Raw genomic sequence first — 18,975 nt, 5'->3', positions numbered from 1 at the left:
TTGTTTTTTTACTGTCGAAAATATTGTATCGTTCGCTCTGGTCTATAAAAATCCTCCCCTCCTTTTATCATTCATTTTTAATTCTCCATTGAATTAAAAATACTTTTCAAGTTTTGTTTTCTTCCTTTTCTAATTCATATACACATCTCTCTCTCTCTCTCTCTCTCTCTCTCTCTCTCTCTCTCTCTCTCTCCCTTTTATATATATATATATATATATATATATATATATATATATACGTATATATCTAAAGTTATATTATATTGCAATTGACATACGTTCTTATTATTTTATTTTTACAATTTGCAGTTTGTCGTCCGCAGCATCCTTCGGATCGAGCGAAGGTCGCTGTGTCGAGCCCGCACTTATTTTACTTCGTTCTTTTTCTCCTCCTCTTTCTATTTATTTTTTCTTTTTGTTTTTTTTTTTTCTTAATATTTTTTTGTTTTTTGCTTCGTTTTTTAGCTTAATCTCCTCGAATTTTTTTATTCATTTGCCGCTCGATTTATAATCACGATAGATTGTATGTATGTGTGTGTACACATGCAGCACGGATACCATTCTAAAATGTTTAGAACCGTTCGTGCTCGATGACATTACACTTTTCAACGTATGCTCTATCGTTTTTTATGTCAGAAGAACGCCGCTTTTTATTTTATTTTATTTATTTGTTTGTTTGTTTGTTTGTTCATTTATTCATTCACTAACGCAACCCGAGAGAACGTTGTAATAATAATGATGTTAATTATTAATAAATAAATTAATAATCTTTTCTCCCTACTGTCCATAGTCTTTCGTTTTTTCATTTTTCCTTGTAAAATGGCGACGATTTTATCTCTTTGCTATTTTTGTTTTTTTTTTCTTTCATCTTTCTAACATTAGTCGTTCGTTTGTTTAAAGATTTTTAATTTCAGCTTAGGCACTTTCAGGAAAAAAATGGGTGACGATATTTAATAGCAATTAGAGTAATAGAATTGTTTGAAGGTTTGATTGTAGTTTCTTTTTTATTGGTTTACTTTTTTTTTTACTTTTTTAATTATTTTTTACTCTCGCGTTCCTTTTCTTGTAATTTATGGGTACGTGCGTGTGTGTGTGTGTAAATATATGTATATTTAACGATAAAAAAAAACAAACGGCTCTTCTTTCATCGGCTTCGCCTTATTAGTTTGAACAACACATATATATGTAATTATCTATTTTGTGAAATAAACCTAATTTTTATACAAGACCATCGGAGAAGACGACAAAGTGACAAAATGGTAGACTGTGTGATGGTATGTGATTTGTTGGTCCGACTGTAAAGGGAAAGGGAAGGGCAAGGGAGAAGAGCGAAGAATGGAGAAAACGAAGATGCATCCCGAAGACTTTCGTTTCACATTTTTTTTTCCTTATATTATAAATACTTTCTCGTTTCTTTTGGTGAATTCTCACAAAGCAAAATTATTAATAATAGTAAATTTTAATTTGTGTAAAAAAACGACGCGAAATTTTTATAAAATTGACGAACACTCTAATGATAACTTTTATCATAATCGTGAACAATTTAGCAATAAGATCCATCACGTTTTTAGATTATTTTGTGAACACATCGTAGGATAAGGATTATGCAATTAAATAGGAAATATATAAATATATATATATATAAATATATATATATATATATATATATATATATATGTATGCATATATACATATTTTCTTCCTATTTAAAAAAGTAAAAATAAAGATAAATAAATAGTATCATATCATACATACATATACATATACATGTATGTATAATATATATATATACATATGTATATATATATATATATATATATATAAAATATGTATATGAAGGTACTTTAAGAGATTTCATTTTTTTTTGTTTTATTTTTTTTCTTTTCCCTTTCTTTTTCTCTCTTTCTTTCTCTGTCTTTGTGAAAATAACTTTGATAAATCGTGTTTTAGCTGTTCACATAAAAGCTTCTCAATCATTGTCAACGAATCATAAAAAAAATGATATATGCGTTACTGTGAAATATAAAAGTCTTCGTTTTTGTGAAAGCACATAACAATGACAAAGGTAGGAAAATATATACCTATATGAGAGAAATTTCTATAAAAAGTCAAAAAGAAAAAAGAAGAATGAAAAGAATAAAAGATTTTTAAAAACAAGCTTTATCCTTCTCCTTTTTCTCTTCTGCTCTTCTCTTAATCGTCATTTCGAATGCACGCGTACGAATGTACCAAACATACTCTTTATATTTGGAAAACGATAAAAACGCTTATCTGTGTACGCCCTAATTAAACTATCAAATATGATAATTGCTTTTCGTTGACTTTTCGAAATTACCTAATATCCCTATATATATAATCATAATCATACATGTGTATCGTAATAATAATAATAATATTAATAATAATAATAATGAAATAATTAATTGATTAATTAATTAATTAATATTATGTATCGCTTTTCACTCAATAATTTCTATATTTAAATATATGTATAATAAATATATATATATATGCATGTGTGTAAATATATATATATATATATATATATATATATATATATATATATGTAAACGATAATATATTACATATGTTTCTCCTCTATTTCTTTTCTTTTTAATGCTAAAAAATTTGACATTGTTTTATTTCCTTAAAAACATATTTATATATAATAAATAAAAAATAAACTAATTTGATTCTCTCGCTCTCTCTCTTTCTTTCTTTCTCTTCCTGTGTCTCACATACATATGTTGTTTTCAATATTCTAGATTCTATAAATCATCCAATAATCCAAAATCGAAACATGTGAACGAGATATTTCTTTTCGTTGATTAGTTTAGAAAAAACAAACGATATAGAAATCTTATATTTTTATGATTGTACTGTTCTTTTTTTCTTATTATTCTGTTCTATTTCTTTTCCTCTTCCTATTACTTAATCGACGAAAATTTTTCTTGTCTTTTTATTTTTTGAGAAAGAATATCACACAAAGAAATCTTATAAAATATTATATATAAACTGTGTAAATATATTGTTGTTGTTGTTGTTGTTATTTTATTCTTTCCTAATACTATTATTTTGTTGTTTTCTTTGTTCTTCGTGTATACTTTACCACTCGTTTGCTTCGAATATAAGAAAAATAGAGTATTATCACGTGTGCCATGTTAAAGGATTAAATTTCATATAAGCAATGCTTTCGTCCTCGATTTGAGAGAAAAAGAGAGAGAATGAAAGAGAGAGAGAGAAAGAGAGAGAGAGAGAGAGGGAGAGAGAGAGAGAAAGAGAGAGAGAAAGAGAGAGAGAGATAAAGAGACAGATAAAGAGAGAATCGAGTTACATTCTGCTCGAATTTCGAATCATAGAGATACGATGTATGCACGTGTTTCTATATTCGTATAGCTGTATTAAAGAGACACGAAGAAAATTTCAAATGGAAGAGATATTGAGTCTGTGTATACGTGTATGTGCATATGTTTACGCGTGCTACTTTTAAGGAAACATCAAGAAAATTTCAAGTTGTGAGTATGCGTACGTATATATGTATGTATTAAAGAAGACGTGAAGAAAATTTCGACGAGAGAAAACTCTATTCGTATGTGTAATTATATGTGTAGGTGTATGTACGTATATGTAAATTATATCTATCAAGAAACCCGAAGGAAATTTCGAATGGTAGTGATGTGTTTTATGTATCCTCATGTCTATGTATTAAAGAGATACACATGTCAAATTTCGTGAGTATGCATATTGTATGTGTTGTATGTGTTGTATGTTTTATATATATATATATATATATATATATATATATATATACGTATATGTACCAAGAAAACGAAAAAATTTCGAATAGGAGAAATATACGAGGTATGTATTTGTAAGTACGTGGTCTGTGTTTTAAAAAAACACAAAGAAAAGAACGATAAGCGAAATCGGATCGAACTCGCTTAGATCGTGCCATTCATGAATTCAATGGATTTTCTACTTCTTATAAGTTTCCAAAAGTATTTTTACTTACGATTGTTTCGACTCGTCGATAAATGAATTTATTCTTGACCGATTTATAAAATTTTGGTTCAATTGATCGACAAACAATTTTACGACAATAAACGAAACAAAATATATTCCATGATCGCATCGAAATCGTCGACGTCTGCGATGCAACAATGTCAATTTGAATGTGACCATAAAATATTTTTTGTTTGTTTATTGTTGAATGATGTCGGTCGACATACGATTTTCTTAGATGTGTAATATCTGATTACGACATAGGATAGGGATCAACAACTTCTTTATCGCGAGCAACACGTTCCTCGCCATCAATCAATCCGTTCTACCATCGTTGTGCATTGTTAAGGAGAATGTCCTAGGCACAGGATCAAAAGATTTTCGATCGTTCCATTTATCCCGAACTTTAACGTTCTCCAAATTCACAAAGTAGAATCTTACAATTAGTGACGATTACGTAGGAAAATCATAAATAAAAGAGGCAAAAAGAACACTTGAATTTTTACTACAAACTCTTCTTGTGTACATGCTTTCTGTCAATAAAAAGAAATGTTTGAGACGTACAGTTAATTTAAATAAGTATGCAACAACAGTTAGCTGTTTCGACTAATTAGACCTGTATATCCCTTTCAGAGACGTTCTCCTTAACAATGCACAATATTTAATTATTTATCACTTCAACCGATTGTCCAGTAATGAATAAACAGAAACAAATAGTGCAATACCATGCGTGCTTCTCACTAATTATCTCTTCAAACTATTAGAAAAAGGAACTACATGTGACCCTTATCGAGCTACCATTTGCCTACTCTTGTATTAGGCGAACATCGAAAATGATGATTTATTTGAATTTATCAATGTTCATTTTCTTTTTCTTCCCAAAACTATACGTTTCGAATGTGATTTACAAAGAGATCGTTTTGATGAGATTGTCATCGACACTTCGAAAAAATTGATAACACATATATATATACATACATATATATATATATATATATCCATTTATTTTAATCGATAATTAACAAGCATCACAACCGAGTTTCTCGTTCTCTTTTTAATTATCATTATCATTATCATTATTATTATTATCATTATCATTATCATTATTATTATTATTATTCTTTTTTCTTTTCTCTTCTTTTCTTTTTTTTTTCATAAAAATGTAACTCGTTTCTCAAAGGTACAGGCAACTTCGTTTACACTTTCGTTTATCTTAAGTACATTGTATAAATGTAGTGTATGATTAAAAAGATATAGAAGAGATCGGTCTTCTCGATTGTTTTGATTTTATCAATAACAAAATAACAACTTTAAAATAAAAGATGAATAAATATACGTGTATAGATAAAAGAAAGAGAAAGAGAAAGAGAGAGAGAGAGAGAGAGAGAGAGAGAAAGAGAGAGGGAAAGAGAGAAAAAGAGAGAGAGAGAGAGAGAAAGAAACGACACGTTCCTCCTCCAACGTCATCACAATCATCATCGTCATGCAAACTATTCTTCTGATCATTATCATCATTATTATCGTCGTCATGATCGTCATCATCGTCATTCATTATCATCGTTATCATCGTGATCATCCCGACACAAGCACGGAGCTCGGTCACTCGGAATCTTCGACTTGGCACTGAAGAGAAGCTACGCGGCGACGAAAATAGACGACCTTGAATTGGTCATCATCATTGGGTCGCATCAAAATAGGCCGAACTTGGTCCTGAGGAACTCCTTTAGGGGGACATAGTATTGGTTCCTTAAGGCCACCATTTCTGGCGTCTTACGCAGGCTGTTGAATATAGTAGCATCCGTTTCGAAGATTAATACGAGACTGATGAAAAACACTGTTAGGGCAAGCATGAAGGCCGGAACGAAGCGTCGAAGAATTCGCAGACTCCTATGCCTTAGCTTTCCCTGGAATCTACGAGCCAGATGCGACTGTTGTTGTTGTAATTGTTGTTGATGATGTTGTTGTTGTTGCTGGTGTTGATGTTGATGTTGATGCTTTTGTTGTAAACAAAGCTTCGAATTTTGAAGCTTTTGCATTTTTGGTACTGGTGTTACCGATCGACTATGAGGTTTACCGGATGCGTCCAACAGCTGACTCTCCGATGACGAATGATCGAAAGAATCTCTGAAGTAATAATCATTCGCCTCGCCCTCGTGCTGACCGACTGAAACAATAGACGTCAATTGATTGTTAAATTTTTAATTATACGTTTTGTCCTTGTTTCTGTTCCTTTTTTCTTTCTTTTTCTTTTAATTTTTGTTTTGATTTATTTTTAAATATCCATTTTTTTTTACTTTCGTTCATCGTCGAAGTAAAAATTATTATTTTATCATTATTCTTATAGATTTACTTCGAGGATCGAATTAAATGTCTAACTTCTACTAGGTTCTACAACATGGAAAGATCCTGGTCGAATCAATATTTCTAACTAAGGATTACCACGAGAATCTTTCCTCAGGCTCATTCGAGAACAGCTCGACATCAAAGGCTACATAATATGTGACGACTTATCGTTAACAGGCGCAGGCCCATGCTTGACCGCAATAATGTGCGAAACAAAAAGGAATTCGAAAGTAAACGAAAAAAAGAAAAAAGAAAAATATATGTATGTATATGTATAATATAAGTATATAATATTTGTATGTAAATAGGTAGATAGATATACAATATATCGAATGCTCGAATGCACTAAACCAATAGCGCGTTGGAAGTAGAATAGATTAGATAGATAGCAAAATAGAAATAGAAGAAGAGATAGAAAAAGGGAGATAGAGGGAGAAAGAGAGAGAGAGAGAGAGAGAAAGAGAAAGATAAAGAGAAAAGAAAGACATAAAAAGATAGAAAATCCCAGGATGATCCAGCATAGATCCGTAGGGATCACGAGGATCGATCTTACCTGATTTCAAAATAGAATCGATCCCGTTTCGATCGTCATCCTGAGACGATTGGCGATGATCGTAGTAAACGCAACCGTTCGTAGTTGTCGTCGAACCTTTCGAGTTGAAATTTGAGATCGATGTTGTCGCCGTCTTCGTAATCTTTTTCGAATCTCGAATTGTCGTCTCGGTGTTGCAGTCGTATTGACTTTGGACCTTTCTTACCTGGCAAAAATCGTCACGAATCGAGTTGATTGCCGTTCCGTCGGGAACGTCGACGTTTCTCTTTGTTTTTGTCGTTGAAACACTCCCGTTCGAGACATGCTTCTTCGACGTCAATGACGTTGTTGTTGCTGTTGTTGTTGTCCTTGTCGTTATCGGAGTAGTAATGGTAGTAGTAGCAGCAATAATAGGGGTGATGCTAGTAGTTGATGTCGGCGATAACAATGAGGAGGAAGAGGAGAAGGATACCGAAGCCAACGATGGCTTAACAGCTGGTACCTTCGAGGTCTTGATTATCAATGCAGTAGATCTGACGACCTTGGGACTCTTTTCAAGGGCGTTTATACGTTGCCTGACAACGTTATCGATATCACGGCCAACTAGCTCTTCCGAGCCTATCACTATTCTCTGACTGTACAACGTTTGCGGTCGGTTCAGCGTGCTCTTGGGAAATTTCAGTTTAACTTTCGCGTGGTTTGTGGTAGTAGCGGAGGTAGTAGTAGTAGTAGTAGTAGTAGTAGTAGTACTAGTAGTAGTAGTAGTAGTAGTAGAAGTAGTAGAAGTAGTAGAAGTAGTAGAAGTAATGGTGGTGGTGGTGGTAGTAGTGGTGGTGGTGTTGTTGTGGGTGGCACTCACATGCGTATTTTTTTCGTCTATGGCTAAAAGAACAGAAAAAAAGGAAAGGAACAAATAAACAAATGACAAAAAAAAATAAAAGAAAAAAGAAAAGAAAAAGAAAGAAAGAAAGAAAGAAAGAAAGAAAGAAGCAAATAGAATAAGCGCCGGCGATTACTGCGGAGAGGCTGCGAAGCCTGAGATTAGAAACGATCGTTTCGATCTCTTTTTGCCTGGTAACGATCGTCTTGTTAGATTTTCGGTGACGTGCAACTGAGTAAGAGAAAAGAAGACAGAAAGAGAGGCACTGAGGTATCATTTAACCCTCTATAACATTTCATTATTTTCAAATAATACATTTATGTTTATCAGTCTTATATAATTTATGTTTACATTGTATAATTCTGTAATATGGTTTTAGTGTAATTTCAATATACTTGTATAAATTATACTATTAGTTTCGCAATATATAATTTTTTAATATAATTTTAATATAGATAGTATAATTATATACTAGTATATATGTCATCCTATTCACATAATGTAACTTTTTGGTTTTCCTTTTTTTTTTGTTTAAAACGAAAAATAATTGGATTATAAAGGGTTAAGAATCATGCTATTACTTAACATTTTTAAACACTATAAAATTTGTTTTCTCCCTCTTTCTCTGTCTCTCTTTCTCTTTCTCTTATTAGAAACATTTTTACAATTAATTCATTCCTCATTCCACACTATTCATTCTACTTCACATCGAATCAAAATCGTATGATTTAATTTTCTTTGGTAATAACAAGATAATACAATATAATTAAATATTCATAAAAATTTAGATCATTTTAGATATTCCTCTCTCTCTCTCTCTCTCTCTCTCTCTCTCTCTCTCTCTCTCTCTGTCTCTCTCTTTCTCACTCGCTCTCTCTTTCGCACGACACATCGCCGTGACACGTGACACATCGTGTTCAAGAGAATGTCGCGTGTCTTAACAGGCGATCGTTAACGTAATCTAATTAATTAAATATATACATAGGTATGTACATAGATACATACACACATAAATATATGATAAGTCGAACGAAACGTCTCTTTTGAAATTCATTCATCTCATTAATATCCTTCTTCATATAAATTATCGGAGAATAAAAATTCTTCTCTCGTTTATTCATTTACTTCTTTCTTTCTTTTAATCTTTCTTTCTTTCTTTCTATTCTTTTTTATGTACTTTCCTTTTTTTTTTATTATCCGATCATTTCGTTCGTTTATTCGTAATATCATTGACTCATGCAATCGGATTAAATGCGCTTGATAATAACGAGCATTTTATACGTGCACTTCTCTTTTGAATCTTTACAAGTCGTTGAATTGTATTGAAAAATATTTTCTTCTTTATTTTTCTTTTTTTCTTTTTCTATAAAAATATTAATACTATCTTTATATTTTTCCTTAAACATTTCAACGTTCTCTCATTTAGATTCAGTCTAAGAGAATATCTTACTAACATTTTATAAGATAAAGCATCCAAAGATTTCTTGTTATTATATGCTCGAATAATTATGAAAATATTCCAAGTCAAATATTTCAATATATCTTTCCTTTAATTTTATAATATTATATAATATAAAAAACAGATGATTATATGTAAAATTTAATCTTAATCCAAATATTTTTTGTCGACTTGGATAACTTTCACAATTATAAGTTCATATAATTAAAGATCAATGTCTGTGAGCATGTAATAGCGCGAGCGTATATAAACTTTTCAATATATTTTTCAAAATAATAATTAATTGAATGAAATCATTTATTCCATTCGTAAGACACAATGAATTGACTGTTCGTGTTAAAATTTATACAAAACTATATATATACGTATTTTTTGTGTCTTATCAATTATTTACTAAGAATTAATTAATTATTATAAAACAATTAATTATTTAATAATTATCGTATGCTCACGTTACATGCTCTTATAACTAATGAAAGAAACACATTCGACAAAACACTCAAAGTGGTAATAAGAGAGAGACAGAGAAAGAGAGAAAGAAAGAGAGAGAAATAAAGAGAAAGAGAGGGAAAGAGAAAAAGTAAAGGTAATAAAGAAAGATAGAGGTTAAGACAAAGACAAAGATAAAGACAATCCTAAACTGGTAAACAACAATAGATAACAAATATAAATGTGAGAAGGAGAGAGTATAGACCAACCATTGTTTCTCCTCGCATGAATCTCTTGGTCCTCCGATACGGTCTCCAGGAGAGGCAAGGTATTGTCAGGACAATAGGGTGAACTGAGAGGAACTCCGGTACCACTCTCGGACATTCCGGTACCATCCAAGCCTGCACTGTGACAGCTACGTGGCAGACTGGAGTATCCTGTTCAAGATTAAACCATTATGAGATTCTCGATTAGATGTTGTCTAATGTCGTCTTTCATTTACGCGATTATTATTAACCCTTAAAATATTGCTGTATTTTTTTTCTTTCTTTTTTTCCTCCTTTTTTGTTTTTTTACACAGACATTTGATTTTGATGAAATGATTTTAATCCTAATTTCTAATGATTCGACAATATACTCCGTTAGAACTGTCAGGTAATTAGAATGATAAATAATTTTGTACTATTCTCGAAACTATTCTCGAATATTGCATACTTGTTAAACTTAGATACATTATAAATCTATCATAGAACTAAAATCTAATTTCTTTCTCATTTATATATATATATATTTTTTTTTCTTTAAATATTTCTAAATATGATAGTTTTATTATCATATGACTTGCTTTTCACATTAATTAATTTGTAATAATAATTTTTTTTCAATCCTTTTATAAATTTTTTCGAACTGCTGAGAGAATAAATGTATTCGAAAGCAATTTAAGTATAAAAATGAGAAAGATCTTTTTTGATTCGAATGACAAAAAAAGATGGTCGATCTTGTAGGTCGATCACGTTCGCGAATAATAAGAGAAAGTTTCAAAGGGAACGAAAGACTGGTGAACACCTGTTGACAATCTACTTGTGAGAACATTCTTACGTGTCAAGCGTGTCGTTTGTGAAAACGTTCTTGTCCTTGTCAAGGGATAAGGAAATTCAATTCGAGAGGGTGTTGACTACTACTTTTCCAAACAATCTAGAAAAATAGCTTGGAAGATGTAATACAAAATTTGTATTACGAACATTAGTCTTTGAAATAATTCCAACAAATTTATAATAAGTTCTATTTATGCTTAGAATAGAAATTCAAGTAGAGACTATAGAATTAGTAAACTCAAACAGAATTTCTTATGTTCAATATTGTCTAATAAAATTTAATAAAATTGAAAAACAAGATGAAGTTAGTTCGTAAGAATTTTTTTATAAAAATTGTTTATAAAAAATTGTTAATTAATTATAAACAATAGGATGAAAAATAAAGAAAAATCTGCTCTTTAAAATAGTACTTGAATCAAGTTTCTATGACTATTAGCTACAGAGATATTCCCATGTATCTAAATGGAAGACATGACTATTAATAATCTAAACAAAATTTTTTATTCAATAAAATACTAATTTGTTTACTAATTACTTATTAATTTATTATAATTTTATATTAAACAGTCGCAAACTGGATTTTTTGTTGGTAAAATAAGATGAGTTCAATTCATATGAATTTGTTTATAGAAATTGTTTATAACAAATTGTTAATTAATTATAAACAATAGGATGAAAAATAGAGAAAAATCTGCCCTTTAAAATGGTACTTGAATCATGTTTCTACGATTTTTAGTTCCGGAGATATATCCATGTAAATGGAAGAGATTACGTTGACCCACTTACCTAAATAATTTCATTCAAATTGGCTCAGTGACACACTGACCTATATAAATTCCGAGAATTTACGCATCCCAGCTGATTAAGTTACTACTACTATACTATTACTACGAACAGCTGTACTACGCGAATTATGAATGGAAATCTTTCGAAGGCGATATCTTTGGAACGGAAAGTCGTAGAGACTTCAAACCAAGACCATTTTCAAGGGTAATTTATTCTTTATTTATTTATATATTGCAATAATATTGTTATAATAAAATCGATTTTGTTAATAATTATTAAAATTGAATTTTTTTTTCTTTCGTAATGAAGAAATAATTGCAATGAAATCATTCAAATTTGTATTATACTTGAAATAAAAAATTTTAAGAAAGATATATAAAAATGCAAATATATAACTATCTATGCAACATAAAAAATGTAACTATCTGGTTTGTGTTTTAATTAAAAAATACTAACGTATTTCAACAAGGTCCTGACTAGGGGTGCTAGGGGTGGCCGGTACACTGCTTGCTTTTCTTCTAAGACACGTTGTCTGACAACGTTGAATAGGTGGTTCTTCCTTTCTAAGTGGACCCGTTTCTTCCAGCACTTCTCTTTCCGTTCGTCCTGTGTATTTGAATTTAGTGCCCCAAGAGAATATAGATCCACCACTGACGACAGGTGCATCCGATGCTTTCGGCAAACTGTAGTTTCAAACAAACACAAAGCAAGTTTATTTAAAATAATTTTGTAATTAACAAAACGCACGTATATATATATATATATATATATATATATATATATGTTAATTAACAAAAAAAATATATATAGAAAAGAAATTCGATGGAAACAGTAAATTTAATTTATTTAACTTCTCCAAAATTTAAATGTCACATTCTGATTCGATTATTTTCCACGAACTTCACTATTTTCGTCTTCTAATTTCCCTAATCTTAGAAATCTAATTTTCAATCCGCCAGAAAGTTATATTCAATTATAATCTTTGGATTTGAAATAATGTAATTAATGTTATGGTCGAAAAATAATCTAAGATATATATATATATATATATATATATATATATATAATCAAATTAAAAAATAACCAATAGAAAAAATAAATTAAAAATTACTCCTATTTATATTATATAGTATTTACTATTATAGATACATTGAAGATTAATCGTACTTTAATTTTTGTTTGTAACTATAATATACTTCACGTTTGATATGAAAAAAAAAACAACCCCAATATTATCATCGTGAAAATTCAAGCTGATTTAGCACGCCCGAGAGAAACGAAAAGCCAACTATTGCTGACTGAAGGAGAGAAAAAAATGGCACTACGTGATGGCGAACCGTGCAACATTCGCCTATGTGGATTTTAACCGAACGTTGTAAAAGATCCGATAAAATATCGCGAATCTCGCATGTTAGTGTTATATACCTTTCCCTCTCTTTCGCGAAGAACAAATTTATGCAAAGCATAAATTTCGTAGTACGTGTCAATCGTGTATGCACGTCATCGTCACGAAAAAAGAGAGAGAAAGAAAGAAAGAAAGAAAAAAGGGGAAAAAGAAAGAAAGAGAAAGAGTTAATAATCTCTTTCTTTCTCTCTCCATTCTCTTTTTTCTTTCTTTTCTGGAGAAAATTCGACCGCTTCATTCGAAGCACGTTGAACTATTATAAAGATCCCACTAATAACTTAAAAGTTTAATACCTGCTAAGTTTTAACTTGATAAGAAAGATATAAACGATTTTTGAAATATCTGTCAAATGAGAGATGTTGAATTTGTTAATGAGTAATATTAACATTTAAAAAATGTTATATCTTAATAATCTAATGATATATAATTATAATATATTAATCTAATTACAATATGTGAAATAATATATTATATTGCGTTATATTATAAATAATACATGAACAGTACATTAGACTATATTATTTATATTATTATTATCCATATATTATATTATATTGTTTATATATAATATTATAGCGCAACATTGAAAATTTCCGAACCAATATTATTCCATCCAGATATCAAAGTTGATGTTTTAATAAATAAATAGTTTGATATGTTTATATCCTAAATTAGATGGATTTAGGAAAGCTGTCGATATTGTATAACTTAAAATATATTTCATGTTATATTTATTATTCTGCTTGGTTGAAATTTTAATACAGATTTATATTGAAAATTGTAATTTAATGTATAAAACATTTATTAAATGTTCAATCTCTTTCCAAGGACGAAATAATTTTTATTATAAGCTTCTTTATAACATACAAAAACAATAAATTAATAAAGTCTGTTTCCTAATCCGTAGATCTTTTCGAAAAGTATTACATTTTTTAATAGAAATGATTTAAAAAAAAAAAAAAGCAAACGAAGACTTATAAATAGTAAGGTAAATAATTTAATTCTACGAAAACGTGGAAATTGCACGAAACGTCATGTCCAGTGTAGAAAACTCGTTTGTAAATTTAATTTTCATTTTACCAACTTGTCCTTTAAACTATATATTACCAGAGCATACATTTACGTGACTAATTATTTAATTGCTGTCATAAGAAAAAAAATAAAAGAACAAACAGAAATAAATTTATTTAACCTATCCTTCGTATGTGATAACAAATGCCAACAAATTTCCCAATTTTACAATTAATGATACTTCTCGTTTGGAGGTTTCATTTGTTATGGTTTATCAAGCAGAACTGAAAGAGAGAGAGAGAGAGAGACAGAGACAGAGACAAATAGACAGACATATAAAAGAGAGAGAGAGAGAGAGAGAGAGAGAAAGAGAGAATAAGAGTAAATGGATGTTACAATTAGTTGGTTAATTACTAATTATTCTACAACTAGAATCCATTAGTTTAATAGTTAGTCAAAATGACTTCCGGTATGTTTTATCGGGTAGTTCCTCACGAAAAAAAAAAGCATTATTTCGAGGAGGGAAAAAATTTTAGAGCTCGTCGACACGAGCAAATAGAGCCATGTAATATTTTACGTTCTATGATATAGAACATATGTATATATGTATGTGTATATATACCAAGCACCACACAACTAAGCTTTTGTCTTTACCTGAGCGGTGATTTCGACGTTATTCAAGCAACGTTGAAAGAGTACGCGAGAGAAAGAGAGAGAGAGAGAGAGAGAGAGAGAGAGAGAGAGAGTCTGATTCAAGCTTGCCAACCTTCGTTTTTCCCACTACTCTACGTTACTCTATTTAAAAAATTTTTCCTGCTAGTACTAGACACAACGACCGTGGCATAATATTAAAAAAAAAGAAAAAGAAAAAGAATATATTTAAAAACGATAAAAGAAAAAATAATCCCTGGATGAGAATGAAATTGTATACAAATTTTTCCATCCGATTTTATACAGTAATATAGAGTGTTTTTCGTTTAAAAACTCTTTCTAAATCTTCGATAAACGTTGTAGTAATTTCTGAAAGGTAAATTTATTCAAATATGTACAACGCGAAATATAATTTAAAGAAGAAAGAAGGAAGAAAAAGCAAAGAAAATTATAATGAACGTTGTAATAATTTCTATACTCATTTTACATAATATTATCTTTAATAGACAAAACTAACTGAATTGCAAATTTTTGATAAACACTTTACAAATCACTTTTCAACATATTATTCAATTATTAATAATTATGATTTAACAAAAAAAAAAAAAAAGAGAAAAAAAAGAAAGAGAAAAAGAGAGAGAGAGAGAGAGAGAGAGAGATATTATTTTTAGTAAAAAAGGAAAAAGTTGGAAAAAATATTATAAATCCAATTTTTTGTAGTGATAGGAGTAATCAATTAAAAAATATCGAAGGTGAGGAGAAAGGAAAAGAAAGTCCACGTTCGTTATCCGTCGTGTAATTTTTCTTCTTTTTTTCCCCCAATATTTCTCTTTAAAAATGATGAATCATGAGGTCCGAGAAATTTTTTTTACAAAACTTGTATATTTCACGCTAAAACGAATTCGCGTCGTGCTCGAGCTTAAACAATAGGTGTTGCGACGATATGAGGAAAAAAGAGGAAAAGAAAGTCGAAAGTGGTAGGTATATATATACACACACACATGTATATATATATATCATATCACCTTATATATAAATACATATGTATACATTGTATATAGGTAAAATGGTCGATGCACATTGCACGTTTACCTACCCTTTAGAGAAACCGACAAAGGCTTTGACCCGATTCGTAAAACTCGATCGGTGAGAAACTCCGGTTATTTCTCTTTTTCTCGTGGATACAAGCAACGATACATTTTCTTACCACTTCTTTCTTCCGACTTTTCGAAATATTCCTTTCCATTTATTCTACCAACTATTCTACCAACTAAATAGCACAGTACAATACAGGTTGTCTCAATTGTAGGAGACCATTTAAATATATCTTTTGTGTTTTACAATGATATGATAAAAATGCTTATGACACATTTGGAATGATTTCGAAAAAGAGAATACCTACAATTTTTTTCTAGAGTCGTTTTTCTTTTATAATTTTTTTCAAAATCGTTGGTAATTTTTATCGGAAGAATGTGAAAAGAAAAAAAGAAAAAATATATAACAAATCTCGTAAAAATCATTATTACTTGTGTGTATATGTGAATCAATATATCTATTGTGAATGAAACAATATATCTATCTCTATTTCAAAACAGATCAATTCAAAAATAAATAAATAAATAAATACATAGAAAATATTGTGTAATTTTTAAATAAAACTCTCTCTTTCTTTCACTTTCCCTCTTTTTCAACAAAATAAAATGTACAATTCGAATTACGTATCTATTTCGAAATAGATCAATTTAAAAATAAATAAATAAATAAATACATAAAAAATATTCTATAGCTTGTAAATAAAATTCTCTCTCTCTCTCTCTCTCTCTCTCTCTCTCTCTCTCTCTCTCTCCTTTTTTCTTTCTCTTTCTTTCTTTCGAAGGAACAAAGTGAACAATTCGAGTCAGCAGGAAAACAATTTGCATCATTAAACAAAGTTGCGAAGCAAATCGAGATAGTATTATATTTTGACATTCTCTATACATGGATGGTGGAGTGAACAAATAGAGAGGGTTAGCTAGGTCCAGTGGTACACCTCGAGATATCCAATTAGATCGATGCATACGTCACGTCGTGTCGGTATACCGGGCTATTGCACATTGTCGAACAGTGTGACACAAAGTGCATGAATCGAACCACCAGAAATGCATCGACCTGAATCAGCCACGTTAATGAATCTCACGAGAGAAAGACAAGGACAAATACAATAGGAGAGAAAGAGAGAGAGAATTATTGAAAAAAAATTTCCTTCGATACTGCATTAATTCGAGTAATAAATCAACATTTTTTGTTGTATCGTGTTTGCTGTTTTTCTTTCCTTCTTTTTTCTCTAAGAAATTTGCACGTAAATTACTGTTTCGCGTTTTTGTTATTTAATTATTGATAATCTGTAAATAATGTAATTTTCCTTCTTGTGCATTATTATGATATTCATTATGTGTATCTATGTTATATGTATAGAAAAGCGTGTTTTTGAAACGAATTATATACTATTTAATTAACTAATTATTTCTCTCCTCTTCATTTATATGTAATCTTTCGTTTTTATTATTATTAGTAGAGATATTATATGATTTTTCATATTATACGATTATACGAAACGTGGCAAAAATTACTATTTTAATTAACTTATTATTTCTCTTCTTGATTTATATATAATTTTATTTTTTATTCATTATACATATACCATATAATTATGAAAATGTGACTTAAATATACAATCTGAAAAAATAAAATTTATTATTTGTATAAAAGAAGAACGATATATTTTAATTAAAATTATACGACGCACAACACTTTCATAATCACCAGTTTATTGAGAAAATATTCTTAATAAAAAGATCGATAAATTCGTTATCGTACAATTTACTTCTTCCTTGTATGATACTGATAAAAAATAAAAAAATAAAATCTTGGTAGACCATTATGAAATGAGCTAACTAAGTAATCTAGGATAAAAGCTAAATCTAGCTGATCTATGATCTCTAACTATAGATACGACCGAGCAATCGAACGATTAAACGTGAACCTTTTTCTATTATACAATAAATACTAATATCAGATTTCTATCGCTAGATGAATAATATATACATATACTCTCTGTATACTCTTTTCAAGATTCGTAGTAGGATGTGTATGTGTGCATATGTGTATATGTAATGTGTGTGTATATGTATATATATAAAAAAAGATAATGAATAGAAAAATATGTAATAGTCGCCTATATAAGGTACGACGTACTTACGTGAAAAACAGCATTTGCTCGATGGCGCATCTCCATACGTGACGACAATTTGAACCCGTAGGACACTTAAATCCAACTGTGTGCTTTTTCTGAAAATCGTGGGAAACAAGACTGTTCTAAAACTTCTCTACTCTATGGTTCTTATAACGCTTCTTTACGTCCCATGTACCGAGAAAATTATTCACCAAATTGCATATGAATTCGTTTAGAAAAAGAAAGAAAAAAGTACGTCAATATAATTGAAAAAATCCTTTCTTTTTTCTTTTTTTTCTTCTTCATAATTCGGACGTTGTTATAGATTTACAATTTTGTCTGAATGTAAGTACAATATATATATATATATATATATATATATATATATATATAAACGAACAATAAAAGGAAGAAAGAAAAAGATTTTTAAACCGACACTTTTAATTAAATTCGCGTTCGAATCAGCGAACTTTTAATTAGCGAAGTTCCAACCATACATACGATGCTTTTCTCGGCACATAAATGCAATAATTAGCAAGCTACGACTATATATGTATATATATATAGATATATGTAAATGTATGTATATAAGTATATGTTACTAAACGTATAAGTTATTTGTTCCACTAATCCAATCGGATTTAAAAGGACTTTCATCTCAGATAAAACACGATAGGACTTATAGAAAAAATTAACAATTTTGTAACTTTATATTGAATAAGAGGAAAAAAAAGTTTGATAAAAATTTTTTTAAGAAACTTTACAAAAGAAAAAAAAAAGAAAAATGAGTTCAACATCATCTTCGTTAAATTTTTTACATAGAATGTTATAAAAATTTATATTCATATGTATCAAGTGAGCAGCCAAGTGTCAAGGTCATCTTCGTTTAACGAAATTGATTAGAAGTATTGATATAAACTAAAAAGACGAAACGATTAAGAAAATAATACAAATTCATTGTTGATAAATTACATACTCTTCGAGGTTATTGTTGCTTATGCATTCACTATGTTGTAATACATTGATGTATAATTAATATCGTAATATACGAAGTAATTAGTTAATATCGGGTCCGTTATACGAATGAACAGTAAAAAGCATGAAACAATTTGCATACGTACGTACAAGCATGCACATACATGGAAGGAGAAACTTCACATTTATTGTCGATA

At 29.6% G+C, this 18,975-nt stretch overlaps 1 protein-coding gene across 6 annotated transcripts in view; it reads right to left on the bottom strand.

Annotated features, from left to right (window-relative positions):
• Window positions 1-5,081: 5,081 nt before the first annotated feature.
• LOC122632705 (FERM domain-containing protein 5) overlaps window positions 5,082-18,975 on the bottom strand; it is a 72,586-nt gene continuing 58,692 nt past the window's right edge. For 5 of the 6 annotated variants that reach the window (XM_043819846.1, XM_043819843.1, XM_043819844.1 and 2 more), the window contains 5 exons: window positions 17,831-17,919; window positions 11,982-12,208; window positions 9,915-10,082; window positions 6,899-7,759; window positions 5,082-6,166 (listed from right to left, as the gene is read on the bottom strand). In XM_043819846.1, the coding sequence (XP_043675781.1) occupies window positions 5,691-6,166; window positions 6,899-7,759; window positions 9,915-10,082; window positions 11,982-12,208; window positions 17,831-17,919 (1,821 nt within the window). In that variant the 3' untranslated portion in view covers window positions 5,082-5,690. The remainder of the gene's footprint in view (window positions 6,167-6,898; window positions 7,760-9,914; window positions 10,083-11,981; window positions 12,209-17,830; window positions 17,920-18,975) is intronic. The other variant, XM_043819848.1, reaches the window with a different exon arrangement.

This window comes from Vespula pensylvanica, chromosome 10 (genome assembly GCF_014466175.1).
Source record: "Vespula pensylvanica isolate Volc-1 chromosome 10, ASM1446617v1, whole genome shotgun sequence".
NCBI lineage: Eukaryota > Metazoa > Arthropoda > Insecta > Hymenoptera > Vespidae > Vespula > Vespula pensylvanica.
The sequence above is the reverse complement of the archived record's forward strand: the minus strand, read 5'-3'. Positions and strand labels throughout refer to the sequence as shown.